General features: G+C 39.7%; 2 protein-coding genes across 2 annotated transcripts in view; both read left to right on the plus strand.

Annotated features, from left to right (window-relative positions):
* Positions 1-22631, plus strand: part of LOC146467566 (uncharacterized) — a 33863-nt gene extending 11232 nt beyond the window's left edge. The window contains exons 15-19 of the mRNA XM_085125354.1: positions 8149-8259; positions 8785-8895; positions 16380-16514; positions 17623-17864; positions 22510-22631. Of these exons, the coding sequence (XP_084981480.1) occupies positions 8149-8259; positions 8785-8895; positions 16380-16514; positions 17623-17864; positions 22510-22593 (683 nt within the window). The 3' untranslated portion in view covers positions 22594-22631. The remainder of the gene's footprint in view (positions 1-8148; positions 8260-8784; positions 8896-16379; positions 16515-17622; positions 17865-22509) is intronic.
* Positions 1-24592, plus strand: part of LOC146467565 (uncharacterized) — a 148591-nt gene that overhangs the window by 12088 nt on the left and 111911 nt on the right. The gene's annotated exons all lie outside the window — the stretch shown is intronic.

The following is a 24592-nucleotide window of genomic DNA, read 5'->3' on the forward strand; positions in this document are numbered from 1 at the left end:
GGATACACACAACATGTTTTTAGAAAGATTTTGTGTTTACGGCCTGCAGATCACGTGGTCTTCTGGTCATGTGACTCTTCAAAACGAGAGGCTGGAGGCTATATCTTAATTCCGTGGAGGAAGTACGTGCAGTAAGTCCTTGAAACTAGGGAAAGGAGTTGAAAACCGTAATTTTCCTCTTCTAGTGTATGATAATATAGCAAGCGAATAAATTGGAAATTAACGTTAAAACCATTGTGATTTTTGGTCATGTGACTGGCTTTGGATCATCGAATTTCGGATCAGCTATTTGAACAAACATATACTTAAAAATACTTAAAGGTGCTATACCATTTTACTCTACTTCACCATTTACCGTCTCTGGTTTTCAAAAACGAGACCACTATCATCATTTTTGTAACTGATGTCTACAACACTTTTGCATTTGTATACTCCTGTGCATCTTCGGCAGCTACAGTTCTTTGATTTGCAGCCACAGTTAACCATCTCATCACAACTTTCAGGTACGGGGACAAGAGGCATAAGCTTGGATACCAGCTTGCCATTCAGTTTTTGTTCAACCCATGGTCTCTGGAAGTAGTAGGGTGGGGTGTGTTTCATGCGTTTGTTTCCATACCTTTGCTTGGTAGTGCGCCCTTCAAATATGTCATCGCGCTGCACCACCTCGTCGAGGGAAGAGTTTTTGGTGACATGCATCTAGAAAACAATGTTGCGCGCACTTCATTGCAGCTCTCTGCGTCAGTTACACTATACATTCTGCAAATGAACTTCTCAACGGACCTCACTGTAGAATCATCCAGATCACCATTTTCTAGGTTTCTCAGCAGCATGTGGTGTTCTGGGAATGTCTTCCATGACGTTTTCTTGCTGCTGATGGCCAGCAAATTAAGAGCTGAGACTGTGTCACAGCCCGCTATCGCATGAAAGGAGAGAATGGTTTCCACCTCAAGGATTGCTTGGTTTAGATTCTCACGAATCGTGTGAATTGTTAGGTACTAATAGGCTTCTTATACGTTCCAGCTCTCATCAACAACTGCTTGAAGCTCATTTTTTCGAAATGTGAAACTAAAAGAAGAAAAACACCCCTGTCTTGACATGAGACGACAATGAACTCTGCATCAATGAATAATCTTTCGAGTGTCCGCCTCTTCATGGAAACCTTTAAGGGCCCTGATGCCGATGTTCAAGCGTAACACTTGACTGTATCATCCTCCTCGAATCCGCCAGCAACAATTATGATTTTATTGGCTGGGGCTTCTGCAATTAGCTTTTCCGAGAGGAAGTGTGCTAGATCTACCTTGTTTTTCATCAGGAGCCAGAAAGTCAGACCAGGACTTAGGCAGAGGTGCGGAGCCATCTTCAATACCTCTTCTAACAGGTGCGTGGCCTCGGGAACGCTTCTTTCTAATTGGGCACTTGATTGATATCTCCCTGTCTTTGTCAAAAATTGCATCTATTTGATCAAAATCCTTTCCAGAGACAAGAACGGCTTTCACAAATTCATCCCCGAGATCATCAAACATGTTGCACTCCGAAGGTCTTCCTAGAGTTATGACTAACGCTTGACCATCTACTACTAATGTCGATCGTCCTGCGATTGTTGTGATCCGAGAACGTTCCGTCCCATTCGACAGCAGTTCTATCATCACCAACTTATTTACAGTAAGCAGCTGAGTAATGGTATCTGCGGTAGCAAGAGGAACTGCATTAATTCATGGCGGAGGATTCGAGCTAAATCTACACTTCTACCAGCATCATACGCTGTAATGTTGCGTTGAAAGATATTTCTGTCGGCTTTGATTGTGGCAGACTTCTCGCTCTCTTTCTTTTTGACTTCACAAAAAGAAGAAAATCTTGGAGCTTTATAAATTTTGGGTAGAGGATCCCCAAGCTTCTTGCGATGTCCATCGTCTTTCGGCATCATAAGCCCTTCCTTCAGAAAGGTCACCTGTCTCTCCTGTCCGAGGCTGTTTGCTTTAAGTAGGGACTCTTCTATACTTGTTGTTGCCACGTCCTTGGGGATAATGTTTTGCAACCTTTTAGGTACCGTTGGCTGTTGGTTGACATTGCAAACGTTTGCAGCTTGATGTAGCAACTCGACCACTCTCTTCTCATCGGTATTATCCCGCAGTTTCCTTGACGGGTTAGACTCATTGCATGTTATCTCGTCATTATCTTTAACATGGTAGATCTTTCTTGTTAATGCAGCAACATGCATGCGAAGGTTAAATGACAGAGTTCATCTACACAGTGCTGCTGTCATCCTTGTAATGCCAACTATCCCTCCGCCTCTCTTTCTGGTACCATTGACCCAGTCCTGACTTTCATCGGGATTGACCTGATTAAATCGTTGAGAGGTGCCTTTCACGATCCAGTTGCCCTTGTCAAACTTGGTCTGTACCTCTTGTGGGAGCTGCTTCATTATTACAAGGTACACAGGACCCCATCGTGCATAATTTGTGTGATCATAACGATGGAAAAATGGTAGTATTTTGTAAAAGACACACAGATGTAGGTCCCAAAGTTCTCTTTGAGCTCTGATGAACAATACAAGGATACAGACCATGTCCATGTATTGCAACCAGTACTGGAGATTTGCATTCTTTTCCTTCTTAAATGCGATCAATGATGCCAGGAGTTCGCGCTATTTACCAGATGACAGCAGGTCAAGCAGTTTAAAACTCTCCTTTCGAAATTGTCTGAACATACTTTGTTTCAGCTCATTATCTTGCTCTTCTGTATAGGCCAAAAGTTGCGGCAGAAGGAATTGCCTTGCCTGCCGGCTGTTTGTTTTTGTGTTCAAAACATTTTCGCTGCCTAGACCACCCTCTACCTCATCATCATCATCATCATCATCATCATCATCATCATCATCATCATCATCATCATCATCATCATCATCAAAAATCACCACCATCACGATCAATGATGTTACTGTCGTCTACCTTGTCATTGTCATCACAATCATTTAGCCCATTCTCAAGGAGAGACTGTCCACCAATCATAAGCCTTATGAACATATACAAACTCTCTGGGACGCATGCGATAGCATTTTCCTTGCGGACGTTCAGTCCATGGTGCGAAAGCTGCGCCAATATATCAGGGCAAAGCTTTAATGCCACATGTACCATTAGGAAATCATCTCTTTCATCAGGTTGATAGACGGGGATGACAGGCTCTGACTGAGTTTGTTGATTCAAAACTTGTGAGACAAAAATATGGCTAAATTTAATAGGCACTAGCACTGTTTGGCACTTTTGTGTTGGCAGTCTCTCTTACTTTTCGTCGGTCCGCGGATGATCCTGTTAGCGAACACAAACCTTACACTGTTGCGTTAAAGAGGATATCCTTTTTGACTCCTGGCAGATAAAACATTCACAAGCAGACGCATGAATAATTTATGATTTTGATTAAATTTCGATTGGTTTGACATAAAATTTTACATCTCATCGAGTGACATTCAGCCCTCATCACGATAAAGCAAATAATCTAAAAAAAGAGCAAGGCTGATTTCACGGTCAGGGAAGTATATTTAACAATTATTCCATGAGCGCGCGTTGGATATGAGATAGTTAATTGCCAACGAGGCGCGAAGCGCCGAGTTGGCTATAACCAATCTCATATCCAACAAGCGCGAATGGAATAATTGTTTTATTAAATTCTCCGCGTTTGGGTTTTGCTATTGAAGTTTACTGAATTTTATTTTAAGTAAAAATTTCTTTAAAATTGAAACGACCGGATGTTGAGGCAACTTCCGACCAAAGCGCGCGAAACTTAATGATCACATGACACGCGCAGCTCTTTGCAAACGGAGTTGAATAAAAAATCGAAAGCGAAGAAGATCGGACACAGCCGGGCATCTCAAATTAAAAAAAAAACGTTTAAATGTACGAGTTACCACCTTTCTGAGACAAGCATTCAAGTGCTTTTGAAGTTCCAGCTCATCGAGAGGCGTAATAGTTATGCACATTTGAGCGAATGTTTTGCTGTGTGGTGCCGAACGAAGGAAGGGATCAAGGCCACCTTTTTTTACGCTGAACTGAATTCCTCACAGACGTTTTAAAACACTCAAGGCAAGTCCAAGTGTACGAGGTACAACCTCACTGAGCCAAGCATTCAGTACAACTTTTTAAACTTCAAGCTTATCGAGAAGCGTAAGAGCTGTACACGTTTATGCAAATGTTTTGCTGAGTGGTGCCGAGCGACGGAAACAAACATTAAGGCCGCCGCTCGTACGGATTTCATAGATGAACTTTTGTAACTGGAGTCCTCGTGAATGCGTAGAAACGTAAAGGCAGGCATCAAGCTCTTCTTGAGAAATTTCTTCGATCGGTTTTAACCTCTTACTGCCAGGATTTGCAAGCCATCCTGAAATTTTTGAAGGTAACCGGTTGTTATTGTTGCTAAGTTTATGTGATCTAAATCGTAAAATCCTGCAATTTTCCTGATTTTAAAGGAAACTTCAGAGATACGTACCATTAAGGACGGTGCCTACTAATACCGAGGTATTTTTGTCCGGTTTCTGACTATGCGGGAAAAGCAGATCTTAGCAAGGGCTACTGGAATCCAAATAGAAAATTGGGGGTAACCATGTATTTTTCAGAGATAACTGAGCAATAACATCTCTAAAGAGCGTCAAAATATAAAGCAATGTATGGGATTTTTTCCTAAATTGAGGCTTAATTATCTCTGAAAAATACATGGTTACCCCCAATTTTCTTTTTGTATACCAAAAGCATTTGCTAAGTTCTGCTTGCTCCGTATAGTTTAAAACCGCGCAAAAATATTCCTGTATTAGTAGGCACCACCCATAGGAAACCCGAGTATCTCGAGATGCGCAGAGCGTATGCGCAGTAACAATAGTAGGCACTGTCCTTAAATAGTGTCATACCGAACTTTGTGGCTTTTATTGTTGTTACATTGAGATGGCATTGTTTGGTATTTCTTCCTTTTCTTTTTTTTTTTTCTACATTTTTTTGCGAAGAAACTCTCGCTTCCCGCCGAAAAAAAATTTAGCTTAGCGACACCTGGGGCATTCGTTTTCCATATAAGGTCAAACTACGGTATATGAGCACTTATATGAGCTGATAACCGGGATTTAGTGAACCAATCAGAACGCTAGAAATGCAATATTCGAGGCTGAGAATTTAATAATTTCCAATATTTCTAAAGGCACGGCCTTTGCTCTTTTTTAAGATTATTTGCTTTACAATTTTTTTGCTGATTAGATCCTTCACTACAGGATCCGGTACTTTTATTTTGTCACGGTGAGTTTATCACTGCGCGCATTCACGAGTCATAGTTACATTGTACGTTTAGAGAGAACATTTTTTTGGATTTTCATTTTTAAGCTAAAAATAAACTTTTCAGTAAACTCTAACAAAAAAAAACCCCAGAATGTTATAAAAAGAGTGAATATTTGCCGAGAAATTGGGACGTAAGCGATTTCCACCGGAAATTAAACTTTACTTTGATTGACAGCATATTGCTGCCAATATAACCACCCGTTGCGATAATCGCGCAAACGGTCTTTCTATAGCCTTGCACCATTCGCGTTCCCCATTCTTCGAATAGTCTTGTTTAGTGAAAGAACTTGCGTTTGTTTGAGTACGAAACTAGGATAAAAAAACACAATAGCTTTAGGCTACACTTTAAAGGAGAAAAAGGTCCTAAAATCTTCCAGGCAAGCGAATATTTGGAGGCGCCCTTGTTTCAATTTGCGCGTTCGTAAATCGCGCTTCACGAGCTTCCTTTTTTTATTTATTTATTTATTTATTATTATTATTATTATTATTATTATTATTATTATTATTATTTAATTTGCGGCTGAATGTTATCAGATCACTAAATCTTTTGTTCTTACAAGTCTCGGCAAGCGGAAAGAAAATAAACAAAAAAAAACAATTGAAAAATAATGCTTAGAATCAAGAGGCATAATAATTATCATGTCTTAATTTTTTCTCAACGTCGGTCGTCGCTACAATATAACTAGTAAAGCGAAAGTCGCAGCTTTTGCTTGTAGTGGTTTCACAAAGACTTATCGTATTAGTGTAATTTCCAAAGCGTTAAACGGAGTCAACTCTTCTAAACGGTTCCGTTTAAACGTTTTCTTTCAAGCGTCAAACGGATACTTGTTTCCTATTTGCAGTGTTATAAAAGTTTTGGAACGTTGATTAATTCAAGAGCGAATTTTCACCAGAAATTTCGATGACTTCTCTATTCTCAACTATATTTTGCTTGAATAGATGTATTCGCGGGGTTTTCGAAGAGTATCAAGAATTTTCATTTTGACGAAGTCAATACATGCGGTACGGTGGTTCCCCGATAATTCCGTAACTCTTTGTGCCAATAATTTTGCCCGCTTCTGCTTCGGCCCAACAGCTTTGCTTGATGAGGACGGCTATAGTCCCGGTCATGTTTTCCCATTATCAATAAAGGGCAAAATTAATGAGCGCTGATTGGTTGAGAGAGAGAGGGCATTTTTTCTTAATCGAGGGCATTTTTGGTAATCAAGAGAGGGCATGATTACCTGTTAATGATTGGTTAATTCGTCGCAGAGCAACCGTTCGTTATCTTGGAATTTGTTGCCAAGTTTTTATTGCAACAATGGCTTGTCGTTTTATTGAAGCGGACGAGGGATTAAGGACGGTGCCTACTATTGTTACTGCGCATACGTTCTGCGCATCTCGAGATACTCGGGTTTCCTATGGGTGGTGCCTACTAATACAGGAATTATTTTTGCGCAGTTTAAAAGTATGCGGAGAAGGTAGATCTTAGCAAACGCTTTTGGTATCTCGAAAGAAAATTGGGGGTAACTATGCATTTTTCAGAAATATTAAAGCTTCAATTTAGGAAAAAAATCCCATACATTGCTTCATTTTTTGGCGCTTTTTGGAGATCTTATTGCGTAATTATCTCTGAAAAATACGTGGCTACCCCCAATTTTCGTTTTGGATTCCAATAGACCTTCCTAAGATCTGCTTTTCCCGCATAGTCATAAACCGCACAAAAATACTTCGATATTAGTGGGCACCGTCCTTAATTGAACTTTTAAAAGGCGTAAGTGAAAAAAAAAAATCACAAAACGAAGCGCAGACTATGGGAAAGGAATTTTTGAAAAGTGGGAAAAACTAGGGGAAAGGAGAAATAGCTAGAGAGCTACGACATCCCAGAATTTAACGACCCACTTTAGCAATTCTACGCTGAGCTGACAAACGAAAATGGCCAAGACTACGAGCCATACTCGCTAAAGGTGATGCAGGCGGCTTTAGATCAACATTTAAGAAACCAAAATTATCCAAAGTCTATCCTGAAGGATACAGGGTTCCTGTCTTTGAGGAAAGTGTTGGAAGGGAAGGCGAAAAAGCTGCGCGATCAAGGCATGGGTAAACGACCCAACAAAGCAAAAAGCCTGACGAAGGAAAAAGAGGAGATACTATGGGAAAACGGTCAGTTAGGCAATCAAACCCCTCGCTCTTTGAGGCAATGTGGTGGCTGCTAACAATGCATTTTGGTTTACGTGGTCGACAAGAGCACGACGACATGATGGTCGATTATTTTTCTATCGAAAAGGATGATGATGCCGTCGAGTTCATCACCTTTTCCGAGGGCCCTACAAAGACAAGACAAGGTGGTTTCCGAGTGAAACCTCGGCTAGCTACTCCCAAGATGTTCGCCATAGGCGAGAAGAGGTGCCCCGTTGCTTTGTTTAAGCAATACCTGGAAAAACGCCCAGAAAAAAATGAAGGAGACAGGGCCATTTTGCGTAGCTTTTATCAACAAGCCTTCCTTCAAGTTTTCCCTTTCGTGATAAAAACAAGTAATCGAATGAGGCCGGAAGGCCAAAATGGCGTTTATCAAACTTTCTTGGATTTCGAAAAACCTAAAGCGCTTCAGGTCCTTTGAATAACTTACTATAGAGGTTATTTGGGCAAAATATGAAGAAATTGAAAATTTCACGACTGACGCCGGATTCTCGATATTTACAGACAGTGGCTCTTAACTGTGCCGTCAAAGGGAAATTCAACAATAAAATTCTTTATTATCTAAGCTTATAGTTTGGCCGTGCTATATTTTTCTGTTATGGGGATAAAACTGTTAATTTTCATTATTAGTTGACGTTTTAACGTTTTTTTTTTTGCCTTTCAGAGTTTGATGAATGCTCCAGCAATCCTTGTCTGAATGGAGGCACTTGTACTGATGGAAACAATAACTACACATGCGCATGCCCTTCCCCGTATTTTGGCAAACAGTGCCAACGTATGTATAACAAAATGCTTTTAATCACACAAATTTAGGTGGGGGATGTTCAGTTCCATTGTTTGTTAAGAACCTTTTACACATGATGTTCACTTTGGGGGACGACTCAAGCCCCAAGTGTAAAGACGGGATGCCACCCCTTCTAAATATAAATTTCTTAGCAATATCTATAGCCGCGTTTATTTCGGGGAATAACGCTTTCGGTAGCTTTTCATTATATCCTAGGACGCGTTTTGCCGTAAAAAAAACGTTTATTTGCTGCGACTTTTCCATCTAAGCCAAATTTTTATCGATTGTTGACCAAAAATGATCAGATTTTTGGTGCAAAATTTGCTGCTTTACAATTATTTTGGATTTTTATACTGGACATTGCCTGCCATTTTGCGCTGATTTAATTATAAATTTAAAATACCCTGTAGCGGTCAGGGAGGCATGCGCATTTGATGTGAGCATAAAGCATGTGAAACCTTCCTCAAGACAGCTTTAGAGTAACATCGTATGCCGTCTCTAAATTCTTTTTTACAGATACGGATGAATGCATATCAAATCCATGTCTAAATGGAGGAAGTTGTATAGATGGAGTGTACAATTTTACCTGTGTTTGTACGGGTCTTTTTGCCGGGCATCGATGTGAAGGTGCGTTGTAGCACAGCACCACAAATAAGCCGTGTGGGGTTTTATATTCCGTTGACCTGAGAATATGGAGAACTCGAAGTCAAAACCGAAATTTCGGATTTTTTTTCTCAGAAGAATCCCTTTTGGGAGGACTGCTTCCAAAAATAACAATAAAACTTTCCAAAGATATTTCGTTTTTGAGAATTCCGGCATAATGTAAAATGCCGTGATCGTGTCACAGCCGGCGTTAAATTTTGACGAGATTTAGTGCATTTTCAAACGGGAAAACGGCTTAGCGTTTTAAAACGATCTTTTAATATTAAGTTAAGCCTCCTTCTGAGAATACGGTCTTATGAAACCCCCCACAGATTATAATGTTTCATTAAATTACTAATCGACTTGCGTGAAAAACGCCTTTGGTTCAGTAAAGTTCTTGCTGTTCTTGGTTTGGAGTAGCAACTGTATTTCTTCCTGCGCGATGTCATATTTTGCAGTGTCTACATAAGTCGGCTGCATGTATGGCTCCGTGCTCATTTTCGTCCTTGATAGACGACGAGTCAGGTTGCGGTCAGAGTTCGTACTATTACAGCAACCTGCGTTGTTTTCAGTGAATGCCAAAAAGACATCTCCAGTCATCCCGGTCCCAACGCCAGGAACGTGTTTGCAGACGACAAAACTGACAGTGAAATGTAATTAATCCTCGTGCGCGCATGTTAGTAATATATCGATTATCTAATGTTGTTGATGCAGCATATGAAGTTAAGTTTACTGAACTTACATTGATGGAATACAAACATCGGTGATATTTCTGATCAAGCTACGATGGCCCCAGAACAAGAGTCGTTACATTGATGGAATTTAAAATTCTGTAAGGATGAGTCGAATAACAATCTTACCCTCGGCCATCCAGATGTCTACGGTCGTCGTTGGCGGCAAGAAATGGCCGTCCATAAGCTAAAGACGGCAAAAGACGACCGGGGAATCGAAGTTAATCAATCAGCAATGATATTTCAAAGGTCTGGTGTCGTAGTCCCCATCCCCATCGTCTTGCGTTTAGTCGGAAGGGGTCGAGAGGGAGAAAATCTGTGCGACTAGAATTCCGCAAGCGTTGCTCGTCTTCGCGCTCGTGAAACCCAGATATGCCTGTATAATCCCTTAAATCATGATTATGATCATGATCATGATCATGATCATGATCATGATCATGATCATGATCATGATCATGATGATCATCATCATCATCATGGTCATGATCATCATGATCATCATGATCATCATCATCATCATCATCATCATCATAATAATAATAATAATAATAACACCGTTGGTACTATTATCATCATCATCATTATTATCATCATCATCATCATCATCATCATCATAATAATAATAATAATAACACCGTTGGTGTTATTATTATTATTATGATGATGATGATGATGATGATGATGATCATGATCATGATGATGATGATGATGATGATGATGATGATGATGATGATGATGATGATGATGATCATCATCATCATCATCATCATCATGGTCATGATCATCATGATCATCATCATCATCATGATCATCATCATCATCATCATCATAATAATAATAATAACACCGTTGGTACTATTATTTCGAGGAGAAGCCAGACAGCGCTCAAGTTAAGTCGCTTCATAATCAAGAGAGCAAAAATGAAGCCAATGATCAGAAGATTCCACGTAAATCAGGACAGTTGCCTCTTCTGAGACGACAAGCGACATTGCTTAGAATTTTTGGGGGGCATTATCGAAAAGTGAATGTAGCATCGGAATCGGTATCGATAGGGTTGGCTTCGACAAAAATGTACTTGAAGAAGGTGCGCAAAACCGTTTCCAAAATGATGCGATTGCAGTGGACCAGCGAACTGGACATCGACGCCTTAGAAGCCGAGGGACACTGGGACACGAATGAAGAGCTTTTGTAAGTGGTGGGGCGTTACTTGCGGCGCTACCAGAGCGTGCTGAATCATGCAAGGACAAACCGGCTAATGCTTTGACACTGGATTTGTCATTTGCTACTAAATTTCTAGCCGTGTCCTTGTTCATAAAGGTTCACCCGACTCGCTATCGCCAAATAGTCGAGACCACAAGTTGCAAAAATCTAAGCAGCAGCGCGCAAAACACGATCTCCGAAGACCAGAAACACAGCTCCGTCGTTGCAAGGGTCCACTATCAAAAGCAGCGATCGCGCGGGGTCGCAAGCAAGGCGCACGAATTTTTGGAACGACTGCATTAGGACAAGGGTTCGGAGCTAGAAATGGACGTGCGCTCGAGGCAATTTCAGACAAGTCGACGTCTTCACCAGAGCAAAACGGTACAAAAACTGATACTTCTTCAAACGACGAGGGCGAAATAATCGCAGAAACACCGCCAGGGCGTCTTGCAGGCGTCCCGAGACTAAAGCGGGAAAATGCGTTCAAAGTGACGGAATTCTCCGCGAGAAAAAAATAGTTTGATGTTCACCCCGAGGAAGATAGTTATCTAAAAGCAGACACTAAGCGATACGGTTACGGTCAATGGAAAGCGATTCTCAGAGATCCCGAATTACATTTTCAAAAAGGACGAACAGCCAACTCTCTGCTGAGCAGTGCAGCGCGAGGATTCAGAGGGTCTCTTTCTAAGTTGCTTTACCGATTAACGCTGAGGACTCGGAATTCCAATTTCACGAGGGGCAAACACTGAACTCTTTTTAAGTCGTGGAACGATAAAATTGTGTGCATGCTTTAACACATGGTAGGAAATAGGAAAGAAACAAAATACAGTGCATCACATCAAACCGCAACATCAATTTGACACAAATACTAACTTTATTCAATTACCATTTCTAACAGCGTGGGAATTTGAACTGCTCACTTCGTCGTTTCTGTGCAGTATAAGGCATATACACAGAAACTCAAGTTAAGGCATTTATTATTTTATCACTTCAAAGAATTTGAATTCATTTAATGTACTAACATTTGACTGACAGTGGCCAATTTGTTCTTACTCAAGAACGTTCTACTAGAATGTCACTGCTGACTCGGCCTGAAGAAGTGTGTTATTGTTTCCTTCTTTGAAACGGGAGAACTTGTCTGGGCTGGCCGTTTCTTGGAATTGCGTCCCTGCACAGGCTGGCCGCTCGTGCCCCTTGACGTCGATCTCGGTGACCCATTCATTCTCGAAGTATTTGGCTGCTTTCTTCTCCAACATCTTATGTTCCTCCTCTTTCTTTTTCGCGAAGTACCCGTTCCTAGAACGTTCGATTCTCGGATGGTACGGACCTTCCACTGTCTCTCCAGCAAGTGGGCATCTTCTTGTCTTATCATATACCAAGCGAGATCCAGTGTTGTCTTGTCTCTTTGATGATTCGCTCCCTGCTGCATCTTCTCTCTCCTTTGTCTCGCGTTTCATTCAAGCAGCAATTAAACCGAGCTGCCTCTTCTTTAGACTGTGGCATGGCTGACGATCCCGAAGATCCGAAATCTTCTCCAGTGTCTTTTTCTATCCATCGGAACACATTGAATCAGCGTCACAAACGGGTTTCTTATTCTCCCGGTTCGATAGAGTCCTTCTTCGTCCGCTTCCTGTTCGCTATCACTGTCTTCTAGGTTGATGACTCTGACTCTTTCCTTTTCCTCTTCGTCAAATTCGTTCGGCTTTGCAGTGGATCCGGGCACCGGAGGGGGTATCTCATCATCTGGAGTGCGTGCGATACTGCAGGCCCAAACAATGCAGTCCATTGCGTTGTCCTGCAATGACTGCTGCACTCCTGCCAGTGGTGGAGCGTTCAAACTTCTAAAATGGAACTTGCGAAAACGGGCGTCCATGGCCGCTGGGTTTGATTCTTGTATTTGCGATCGTGAGCGGTAAGGCCTCCCTGAGTCAATATCTTCCAGTCATCCGGATCAAGGAGCTTGACATGGGCGTCATCCATATAGAAAACTTGTGTATTTTTGGTGGACGAGACTCTTGTTAAAGACCTTCCGTTTTGTGACCATGGCTATGCACCCGGTGCCAAAAAAGCATCGACAACTTCAATAAACAGTGCATGATCACGGAAACAAGATCTCTACAAACGCTCGATTCCACCTCTGACAACTCAAACGCTCCGTTATAACAGTTAAAAAACACTTCCAATTTCGCACTCAACATTTTCCGCTAAAAACACTCTTTATTATCAATCAAGTGGAAGAGGCCTGTCATGTATGACAAGAAATGGACAAGGTAATGATATATAGAGTGTTTTCACACACGTAATCAGCGGCCATGTTTTTTAAACTGAGAGAAAAACGTTTTGCATAATCTGAATAGAGTTCGATTCTCTGCGGATTAGTTTGAGACTCGAACACGGCCGCCGTGACGAAATAAGGAAACACTCTGTAACACATTTATAAGACAAGCAAATACCTTGCAGGAACTATCCAAGTGATTGGCGTGAAACGACTGGTTTTCCCGCTGTTGGGCTCCCCAATCATGCACATTAATTTTCCTTTGTGTGGCTTTATTCCATGGTTGAGGAGGCGCAAGTAGTACTCGCACAAGTGGCTCATATCGGTAGGACTCAAATTGTTTGCAGAATTTCTTTAAAGTACTTGGCATCTGGCTCCTCTGTGTGTGAGTACTTGACAAATGACCGAGGACTTTCTTTTCCAACTTCTTCTATGGGTTTTTGGACAAATTCTCTCTGACTGATAGAGAAACACCAACCATCTGACACTTCTATGAAGTCGTAATTAACTTTTAGCTATCTGGTTAATTCACACTCCGGGTCGGCCTTTTCATAGCTGTTCCTTTTAAGAGGAACGCTTTTGAGTATAAACCATCCAGTTTAAGCCGTTTTTTCGCAAAAAGAAGGGAAAATGTAATATTTTGCATTGCCCTACGTAACACTACATGGAGACATAGTTATGGAGAGATTTGCGTGATGGCTCAAATTATTTTCGAGTTTTTAAAATCGGGAACTGAAATTTTGGGTAATTAACGATCGTCATCATCATCATCATCATCATCTTCATCATCATCATCATCATCATCATCATCATCATCATCATCATCATTATCATCGTCGGTTAATCGAACAAAGGCCTTGGAGACACGGAATGCTGCTTTGCTCTTCTTGTGCGCATGAAAAACCTGCACTTACTACTGAATGACATCTGTAGTGCGGAAATACTTCGGATTAGGATTATTGTTGAATACCTTTTACGTGCAAGGGTATGTGTGTGCTGAAGGAGATTCAAAATTCGTTCAAATTAAAGTAGCCACAGCGATAGAATGATTGCTGAGACCATTGCAAATTTTGAATATCATTTTCTCTTTTTCTTCTTTTGTTTAAGTTTTATGTTTTACTTTTCCTGTCTCTATACCACATGGTGCCCTCCTCTTTGATAAAAAAAAAAAAAAAAAAGTTTCCTCGCTTCTTCTTCTCCCCTTATTACCGTGTAGCATAAAAATTTTGCAGGTTTTAATTTTTTGCGGATTTTGCGGATTGACCTCGATCCGCAAATATTTGCTCCCGCAGAAAACAACACCTGCAAAATAAAACGCCGCAAAAATTAACTCCCTTCAGTCAAATTAAAAATTCCGGCTTTAATAGACTAGTGCCACTGGGCGATATACATTGGACAAAAAAATAAACAACATTACAGTAAAAGTCGCTTGAACACCGCGCATAAATTCGGGAAATGAAGCATCCTGGAAAATCATCCCTGAAGTAATCCTAACGAAGTATGAGGGACCAACTTTTCTGACAATCTGTTACTATAACGTTAACACATTGCAAGCTAACAATTTACCACCCTTTTACCATGAGATACTCAGGAACAATGGCGAATTACAAAAGATTGTTTAGAAACCCTACATACCCATGAAGAGGTAATTTGGAACGACCAAAACATTTTAATCAACGGTAAATCTTTATTTTACAAAAGCTCGTTCAACAAAAAAATGATACAAGTCGGCGACCTCCGTTCAAAAAGATGGCAAATTCCTATCGTTTGAAAACGTTTGTATCGGATCTAAGCTAATAATTCCCTTCACTTTGTACTTTGGTCTCAAAACCGCTATACCAATCTTTTGGAAATTTGCAATTAAAAAGTCTCCTAAGCGATTTACAGAAAGTGAGGAAACAAAAGAAAATATTTCCACAAAAAAATGTATGTAGCATTCTGTTGAAGAAAGTATACGTACCACCCACCGCCGAAAATAACATCTTAAGATATAATTTCTCTCATGAAACCATTCATAAAGTGTATGAGTTACCTTTCCAGATCAAAAATGACATTGCAATAACAATGTTCCAACATAAGATTATCCACAACATTCTGGCAACCAAAGTAAGTCTGTTTAGAGCCCTTGATATAAATTCATTACATCACATGTTCTTACACTGCTCCTCTGCTATAGCCTTTTGGAAACCTTCCAGAGCTGGTGGGCCAACAAAACGAAACATCTCTCACATTATCAAATAGAATAATTATATATGGGACTTTTTAACAATATAGAACACAGATATTCATTAAACTACACACTTCTTATTGCGAAATTCTCAATAAACTGCAGCTGTCTACACGTCGTAAACTCTCCTTTGATAGTTTTCTTACATTTCTACGCGAATAACTGAATATTCACAAACAAATAGGTATCGGAAATAAGACTTTTACGACCTTCCAAAACACCTTTAAGCACCTCCTTTAATATGCACTTGTGACGTTTTTTTCCTTTTGTTTCCTTTTTCTAAGTTATTGCCGTTGTTTCTGTTTTGTAATTGTCAATTTGTGCTAGTTCAATCTTTAACTGTCAAAACTAGAAAAAAAGTATACCTTGTAACTTAGCTAGTCACCAACTGGAAAAACCGTATTAGTTTTCGTAATTCGTTGATAATTAATGGTTGATGAAAATTATGTTCTTTGTAAGTGTTTGTACTTGCATTAAAAAAAAAAAAGGAAAAGCCCCTCCTACCAAGCCTCCAGGACGTAAGAAAACAGTCTTTCGAGTTAGCACTAGAACTGAAATGAAGTTAGTTTGTTAATAAAAAACAATACTTTATTTGAGTGAGAGCTCATAACAATTCATGAACTAGTGAAACATTCTTGAAATTAAAGCTCAAAACTAATTATAGTAAAGGGCAGTTATTAAGGACACTGTTTTGTTAACAATCAGGGCCCGTATTAGCTTTTGGCCTTTTTATATGGGTTAATTTTGAGGACATTTCGTGGAAAGGGGCCAAGCAAAATGGCCATGACAAGGGCGTCCGTTTTAAGAGGGTGCTCTTAATTAATTAAAGTTAGGTTTAACTGCTGTAGCAAGGACCATATCCAAGAATGCTTATTTATAATATGATGACATGATTATCACGAGAACAATGTAAAATTGGAAAGCCGTCCCTCACGCTGTCGGCCTCCCTTCCTACTTGGAGATATGCATGAAACTATGTGTGTCAATCGATTTGGTGGAGCCAACTTTTTCATCATCATGTTTTTTTTTTATTTAGTCATCGGGTGCAGCTTTGACAGCTCAATGTGTGGCTTTACACAGGACAAAAATGACAACTTTGACTGGACTCGAAATAGAGGAAGTACACCGTCTTCTCCAACAGGACCCTCTTCTGACCATACTTCTGGAAACGGTAGGTTAACAAAACATAAAACTTTAAAATCATTCTTTGAAATCAGTAGGCTTGTCTTCTGATTTGAAAGTAAGTGTGGCGTTGTTAAAAAACCATGAGCTCGCAGAACTAACGACAGTTATAATGCTACTGCTGCTGCTGCTCATAATTCAGTCTAAGTTTATTTATTTTGCCACACCACAAATATAATGAAAACAAAAAAAATAGAAATAGATTTAACAATGGCGAGGAGGCCTAAAGGAAACTATGAAGCTTATATTAATTAGGTCTCCTCAGTTATTGTTTTACAAGATGAAATCAAAAAAGAAGATAAGAACATGACGACGGATACAATTACAATTTCATACAATTACAATGTCAAACGGAAGAATACAATATGAAAAGAAAAGCTGCAAAAGAGTTAATACTTAAACACATTTGTATGAAAACTACTAATAGTTATTACAGAAAAACGCCTTAAGTGCTCTCTTAAAGGAGACAGAGGAGGACGAGTTAGCGATTTCGGTACACATAGAGTTGTAAAATTTAGGTCCTTGGTAAAAAACGGAAAGTTGTTTGATGTTAGTTCGACAAAGAGGCAAACGATATAAATGAGAGTTTCTTGTATGATACGAATGAATTTCTTTCTGTAAGGTGAATTTACGGTCAAATTTTAAAGGAAGGTTACGGTTTTGGTAAGAGTACACGAATAAACCTAATTGAAATAGGTGTATGTCATGAAATTTTAAAATACCAAGGTTTCACGCTAAAGATTGGATCAGTATGTGCATTAGTATGGTGATGTTTAATGACGATGGAAGTTGTAAGCCTTACTCAACCCGTGGAAGGTAGAGGGGAATGGCTTAAAAGTTCCTGCTCTGACTGTACCACTTAACTCTAAGATCCGAAATAGCGCCTGGCAGCTTTCCAGAACAAATGACGTAATTTTCACATCATGACGTCCAAGAGAATTAGCCTAGTACATTCCACGTTTCAAGTATTAATATCGTTGTTTTAATGGCCTCGATGTTTGCAAGGGTTGTAATGGGCAATGACATGAAACGAGAAAAGCCCAGGTTAACTTTGTTGGAAGAGTTCGAAAAAGTCAGTCACATTTATTTTGCCACAGGACATTACATGTACATAGAAACGTCTAGTCCTCGAGTATGGGGAGATTATGCGATACTTATCAGCCCCATGATGAAGTTCAGCGGAACGAATTGCCTTAAATTCTCCTACCACATGTATGGCACAACGATTGGGAGACTGGATGTGTCAATCAATAGCAGAAACGTGTTCTCTACAAATGGTGATCACGGGAACAATTGGTATGATGCAAATATTCCTACATCTGTCTCAGGAGTGTACCGGGTAAGAAAAATTTCATTGCTGCTGCAAACACTTTTAGCTTTGCATTGTCACTTTGTATGTTTCTGGCAATTTGCGAACCTATAGTATCTAAACTCCAATAATCTACTTTGTACTTTTATTTGATCATATAGGTATAAAAATTCTTCTGTCGAAAGGCATCGACACTCATCCCTTTTAGCTTTCAAACGCGAAAGGTTTTTGCGTTTTTGCCTGTTATCCACACGTATCCGATAAAAATGGTTACCCAAAACGGACCCGGTTTCGAAAACGATGTCCATTGAATTCGACCCTGGGACGTCATCGCCTACGGAAAGTTTTTTTTTTTCAGTTGACCACACACTCTTGGAGCGTGTCACTATTTTCCTCAGATACCTGTGGACGGAACGCCAATCCGTAAAGAATATTTTCTGTTTCAAACAAAAACGGATAAGCGTGTATTAAAGGGGCAAAGAGAAAGAAATAAACATTTTGTTTTATCAACAAAGAGTATAAGTTAATTTGTCCACCAAAGAGAGATTCCATAGCTAACGCTCGAACCGCCAGCTCTTTAATCTCTCTTCTTTGGCCAAATTGCCTTATCAACTTAGTTGGTACAACGAAGTACAGTGGAAACTCTTGGAAACGGACACCCTCGGGGCGCCAAAAAGGTGTCCGTAACGCACTGCTGGCCGCTTACTAGAGTTGTTCTCCTAAGCAGCCTCTAGGGGTGTAAGAGAGAGATTGCCGCTTACGGGAACTTGCTCAGCTAACAAAAATAAAATTAATTAACATTGGGAATGCAAAAAAATTACCCGTCGTTAAATGATTTTCATTTTTTTGTTTCATCGCCTTGTGCGATGCCGAGATAATAGCACAAACTGTAATTAATATACCGGTAAAATTATTGTGACTAACAGTGTTGTGAAGTTGCCTGATTCAGAGAATAAGATTCAGAGGCTAATGGAATTTCCTTTCGGAGGTCCGTCTACAGGAGCTTAAAAACAAAAGAAAAGTCTAAATCGTATCCTCTGAAAGTGTCCGGCCGTGACAGAGCTGTTCCGTATTTTGTGTAAAAATGACTCTTCAGGTGACTCGTCGGGTTATTTTCAGCATTTTAAACAATTTCATTTTGTGGAGAAATCTCTTTATCTAGACAGTGGAAAATTCACAAGGGAAAACAAACCTCTTTTCTGGCAAAAGTGAACTCCAGATGTTTTTTTTCCAATTTCAGGCAGCCATGTTGGTGCCCCTCAGAGGGACACCAACATGGCGTCTCCATACTGAGCTCTATAAATTTGTGTGGAACATTTTGTCAATTAACTCGAGTACGGAATAGCGTAGAGACCTGACACTTGGACAGATTCCTTATTTATTCATCATCCGTAACATGTCATTTCCTTGTTTTCATTCATGAAATGGTTTCGCATTTTTTTATTTAATTGCATGACAGTCAACAGTGAGTGAAAACCGGCAATAGGAAATCAAACGGGGTTTTGTAAAGGCGGTCGTAAGTAGAGCTGTCTGCTTACGAGAGTGTCTGTTAAAAGAGCTTCCACTCGGTATTTGTTTCCACTTCAACACTGACTCAGCACCACAACTTATTGAAACACTAACCACCTTATCGTAGAGAAAAAACTAAATCTTGGCAGATATACATTAACTTATGAAAGAAATGTGATGGTATATTTCCAGCCTGGTGAATGAATGAGAATGATGATTATTCAAGAAAGTGACGCAGGCATACTCGGAAAAAAGAAATCCGAGTGCTCCTATCAGGAGTCGAACCTAAGACCTTCCGATTACTAGTTCGGATGCTCTACCACTGAGCTACAGGAGACTCGTGGGAGCTAAGGCCATTAAACTAGGTTCATGGGACAAACATCCTGCATACTGCTAGGATTTGAATGTCGAACGTGTGGTATATGAAAGAAATGTGATGGTATATTTTCAGCCTGGTGACTGAATGAGAATGATGATTATTCAAGAAAGTGACGCAGGCATAGTATGCCTGCGTCACTTTCATATACCACACTTTCATATACCACACGTTCGACATTCAAATCCTAGCAGTATGCAGGATGTTTGTCCCATGAACCTAGTTTAATGGCCTTAGCTCCCACGAGTCTCCTGTAGCTCAGTGGTAGAGCATCCGAACTAGTAATCGGAAGGTCTTAGGTTCGACTCCTGATAGGAGCACTCGGATTTCTTTTTTCCGAGTATGCCTGCGTCACTTTCTTGAATAATCATCATTCTCATACATTAACTTATTCAGCCTCTGTGAAATAGGAGCCAGGGTCCACAGGCCGTCTCGTTGCTCTTGAAATGGGCAATTGTTTGTCATGAAGTATAATGTAATTCGGAGAATTATCGTCTAGGTCAGTATTTAAAACTCATGGCTTTTAAACACACCTAAAGCCGATCGGCAAAATATTGTTTGTTTGTTTGTTTTTTGGTTCGTTGCGTATTATAGTACTAGAAATACGTGACTCGCAAACCCTCACGAAGCTGCGGCTGGGTTGAAAGCCCTCTTTACTCGTATTGTAGCATCAAATGAGGAGATTAAAAAGTTTCTGAACATAGCAAATATTCCTTTTCGTAGTTCCACAGGCTAGTTTGCGGTTGAAATCTATTTCTGACGCGACGAAATGTACAACGGGCGTGCAGCGCTGTCGTGTTCGATGAATTTATTTTCCACTGAAAATTATTTTACCGCGGCCACAAAACGTGTAATTTCTTCAATGCAATCTTTCACAAAAAAGATTTCTGGAAGAAAGGGAAAAGATTCTGCGGAGATATTTCTGTATCCAGTGGATATTGATGAACACTCAGTTGAAATTTGATCCGGCACGCAAACTTTTTCGATGTATGCAAATTTTGCTTCAGCAAACTGCTAACGGCAGCCTGTCTCCCAACCTGTTACTGCCTAGCTACCTTCCCTTTGTCTGACGTCATTCATACTTTGTTTATTACTGTTGCTAGGCAACATTGCGGACATCTTCAAACGTCTTTTAACCGCTTAACGATTTGGCTTTGAATTTGGCGCCCGTTCTGAGCTCAGAACAAATTCATTAGACCTAGCGTTTTGTTTGGCTTCCTAAAGCAAAGTTTTCCCGAGAACATCCTTAAGTCTAGTGAGGGAAGAGGTGTTACGAGTGCAGGTGTCCTGCCTCGTCTAATATGCTTCCTGTGCCTAGTTCTCTTTTGAGCTAAACGGGTAATTTTCAGTTACTCGGGCGGGGACTAAGGATTGCATATTGTGAGCTTTGCTTGAGTCTTTGGCCGTAGAAAGTAGGTCTTAGGGATGATTTCTAGTCGGGCATCGTGAAATTATCGGGAATTAATCACTCGGCCGAAAACTCCGTTTTATTTTCTTGTTTAAAACCGATGCATATGTATGTTGTTCCACTCTCCAATTTTTTTGTCAACATCCGGGACTTAAAGTAATATGGTAAAACACGAACAAGAAATGGCAAGGATTTTCTCTTCAAAAGGCGTTAGTTTGAAAAGGTATTCGATTATTTTTCGCCATTATAACTGTAGCGTTGTTAGGCTAGTGATCGGTTAGTCGAGAAGTGCGATTTTGGGTCAATTTGCTCAATTTCTGTAGCCACCTTTTGGAAAATCAGCTCAATACTTTAGTTCCGAATCGTTGTGCGGTTTATAGACATTTGAGAGAGAATGGGGCTGGCTGTGCTATAAACAGACACGAAGGGGGGGGGGGGGGGGATTTTTGTTTCACAAACTTCTTTTAATGACCGTTGTAATCTATTTACTTACTGATGTGAAATTCAAAAGGAAACGCCAAAAAAAAAAAAATAAATAAATATCTTAAGAAAAGTTAACAAAAACGTTAATTTCTGTAGCCACCTTGTGGAAAATCAGCTCAGGTATCTATATATAAATATATTTTTCGCTCGAATTCGCACGGCTTAGCTCCGCTCGGGCCGGCTCGGGCCTCGCTTCGCGAGGAAAAATTCCTAGGTGATCACCTAAAACGAACCAATGACAAATTAAGTTGGTTGTTTCCAGTTTAAATAACCTATCAGCGTACATTTCGCTGCACTCGATTCAAAAAAGGCTCCTCGTTTAATGGTATAAACCATGAATGATAGGACACGACAGCTTTCTGTGAAACTTTTGCATTCTTCTTGTTAGAAAATAAAAGCACGTGCAGTTTTTACTCCTTAAAATTTAAACATTTCTCGCGGACAAAGACTAAAGCACGAAATATGCACTTGGTGGTTAGATCGCCCCATAACTTCATCAGATCGCATCTTTAACGATTTACACATTTCACAAGCCCACAATTAATTTTTTTAAACGAGTGTATAGAGCGGTTTTCAATTGAGCGTCGAAAGTAATTGCGTTTTTGCTTTGGTTTTGCCTTTCTACGCGCTGTGATTTGTTAACAAAACTCGCGCCACTTTCTCAACCAATAAGATGTAAGACCAAAACCAATCGTGCCTCGCTTGCACGTGTTTTCCCGCGCTTTGCGCCGGTTACATGTATTTGCTTTGAATTCTGATTGGTTCATTGCGCTGTTTGCACCTGTTGTGATTGGCCAGAATAATTGTTTTGGTTTTGGTTTTACGACACTCGATTGAAAACCGCTCTATATTCGCAGGTGGTAAGCACCTAAACTTATACATCCTTCTATTTACCTTAGGTAAAATTTAGAGGAGAAAGTGGCAGTAGCTACACTAGCGATATCGCTATCGACGACTTTTTTTTGAAGCAGGGACCTTGCTAGTCCTCAGGTGGGCAAAATCAATTAAATTATTCTTCTTCTTCAGATTGTAACAATACAAACAATGTAAAATAAAAAGGGGCGGACGAGGGGACAGGGCAATTGTAAATTCAAATTTCTTAGAAAAAATTCGGAGCTTCAAAAAGGCTTTAAACAGCTTGACGAGAAGGAACTAAGGTTACGTTTTATGGCAAAATAAACGTCGTTAAAACCTTAGGACTTTCAAAATTAATTTACAATGCGTCTGTACTTGTTATCCTTGAACAACTAATTATAAATAAAAAGAAATTTAAAAATTTAAAAAAGAAATTTAAAAAATAAATCAATTCAATATTTTCAGTTTCATTTGGGATGGAATGCCTGCAAAGATTAAGAAGTTAACAATCACTGGCGAGAAAAAACAGGGTGGACTTAGAATGACTGACTGACTGACTGACTATATTGAACATCATATATTGAACTGCGGATGAAAGTTTAGAAAGAAGAAAGATCCTCGCACTTAGTACGCAACTTAATTAAGCAGTTGTAAAAAGAAAGCCTGAAAAAAATTCGGGCTTGAATGGGATTCGAAGTTCGAATTTATTTCAGGCTTTCTTTTCGCAATTGCTTAATTAAGTTGCGTACTAACTGCGAGGATCTTTCTTCTATCTAACATATCTGACTGCCTGACTGTTACCATAACGTTAACAAACTGCAAACTAACAGTTTACCACCCTTTTACCTCGAGGTACCGAAACAATGGCAGATTACAAAAGATTGTGTGGAACCCTCGATACCCATGAAGAAATAATTTGGGAAGAACCAAAACATTTTAATCAACGTACGGTAAATCGTTATTTCACAAAAGCTGGTTCAAAAAAAAAGTCATACGAGTTGGCGACCTCCTTCAAAAAGATGGTAAAATCCTATCGTTTGCAACCTTTTGTAATAAATTTGAGCTATATTAAAATAAAAATATATAATAATGATACTACTACTACTACTACTACTACTACTACTACTACTACTACTACTACTACTACTACTACTACTACTACTACTACTACTACTACTAATAATAATAATAATAATAATAATAATAATAATAATAATAATAATAATAATAAAATATCATTAACGTCGGCCTTTCAGTGATTAAACATTTTACTTGCTTTTGTGTTTCTTTGCTTGCTTTTTAGGACGTTAAAAGCCATGTGCCATTCAAGGACCAGAGGCCCAAAAAACGTGCGGAGTTTTTGTTTTTGCTTAAGTATGATAGTGTAGTCTGCTAAGGCTAAGTGGCATTTTTCAAAGTTAACTTGTAGTACAGTGTGCGGAAACATTAAAAGGTGCATCTGTTCAATTGTTTGTTTTTTGACTGACCTTCATTTTGTAGAGATTTTACCAATAAACCTAATTAATATTGGGATTAGCGCTTCGTGGCCAAGAATCCATGAATGGGTGGTTTTCACCTCACACATCGTCACGCAAGTGAAAAAATAAAATCCTCAGCCATTCAATAGATAAAGTCAAGAAATTGATATGTTGTAGACGAGTGATACATAAACAACGTGTGAAAGCCACAGGGCTGCGCGATATCTCCTAATCGAGTTATTCGAGAAAATGTACCACGGAAAATTACAGAGTTTAGTATGGGACGCCAGGTTGGTGCCCCGTCTGATGGGCACCAACATGGCGGCCGGAAACCAGCAAAAACATCTGGGGTTTACCTTGGCTATTTCAAAGCCTTTCTTCTCTCTGCTGAACTTTCACACATTGACATTAACGCTTCTATTACATGTTAGCTGATCAGACCTGAAAAAAAGACGAGGCGAATCGATGTTTTCATGTACGTGACATGTTTAGAGCAGCACTGATCCTTCTGGCACGCACTGCGCAAAAATCTGAAATTCAAACTGCTCTATTTTCAAAACAAAGACTGCTATCCCGCTGAAAACAAGCAAGCCGATGGAAATTTAGATTTTCTTATATGTGATGAAAATAAAAACCCAAAATGGTGTTT

The sequence above is a fragment of the Pavona decussata genome, unplaced genomic scaffold, assembly GCF_977016875.1.
Source record: "Pavona decussata unplaced genomic scaffold, jaPavDecu1.1 SCAFFOLD_134, whole genome shotgun sequence".
Taxonomy (NCBI): Eukaryota; Metazoa; Cnidaria; class Anthozoa; order Scleractinia; family Agariciidae; genus Pavona; species Pavona decussata.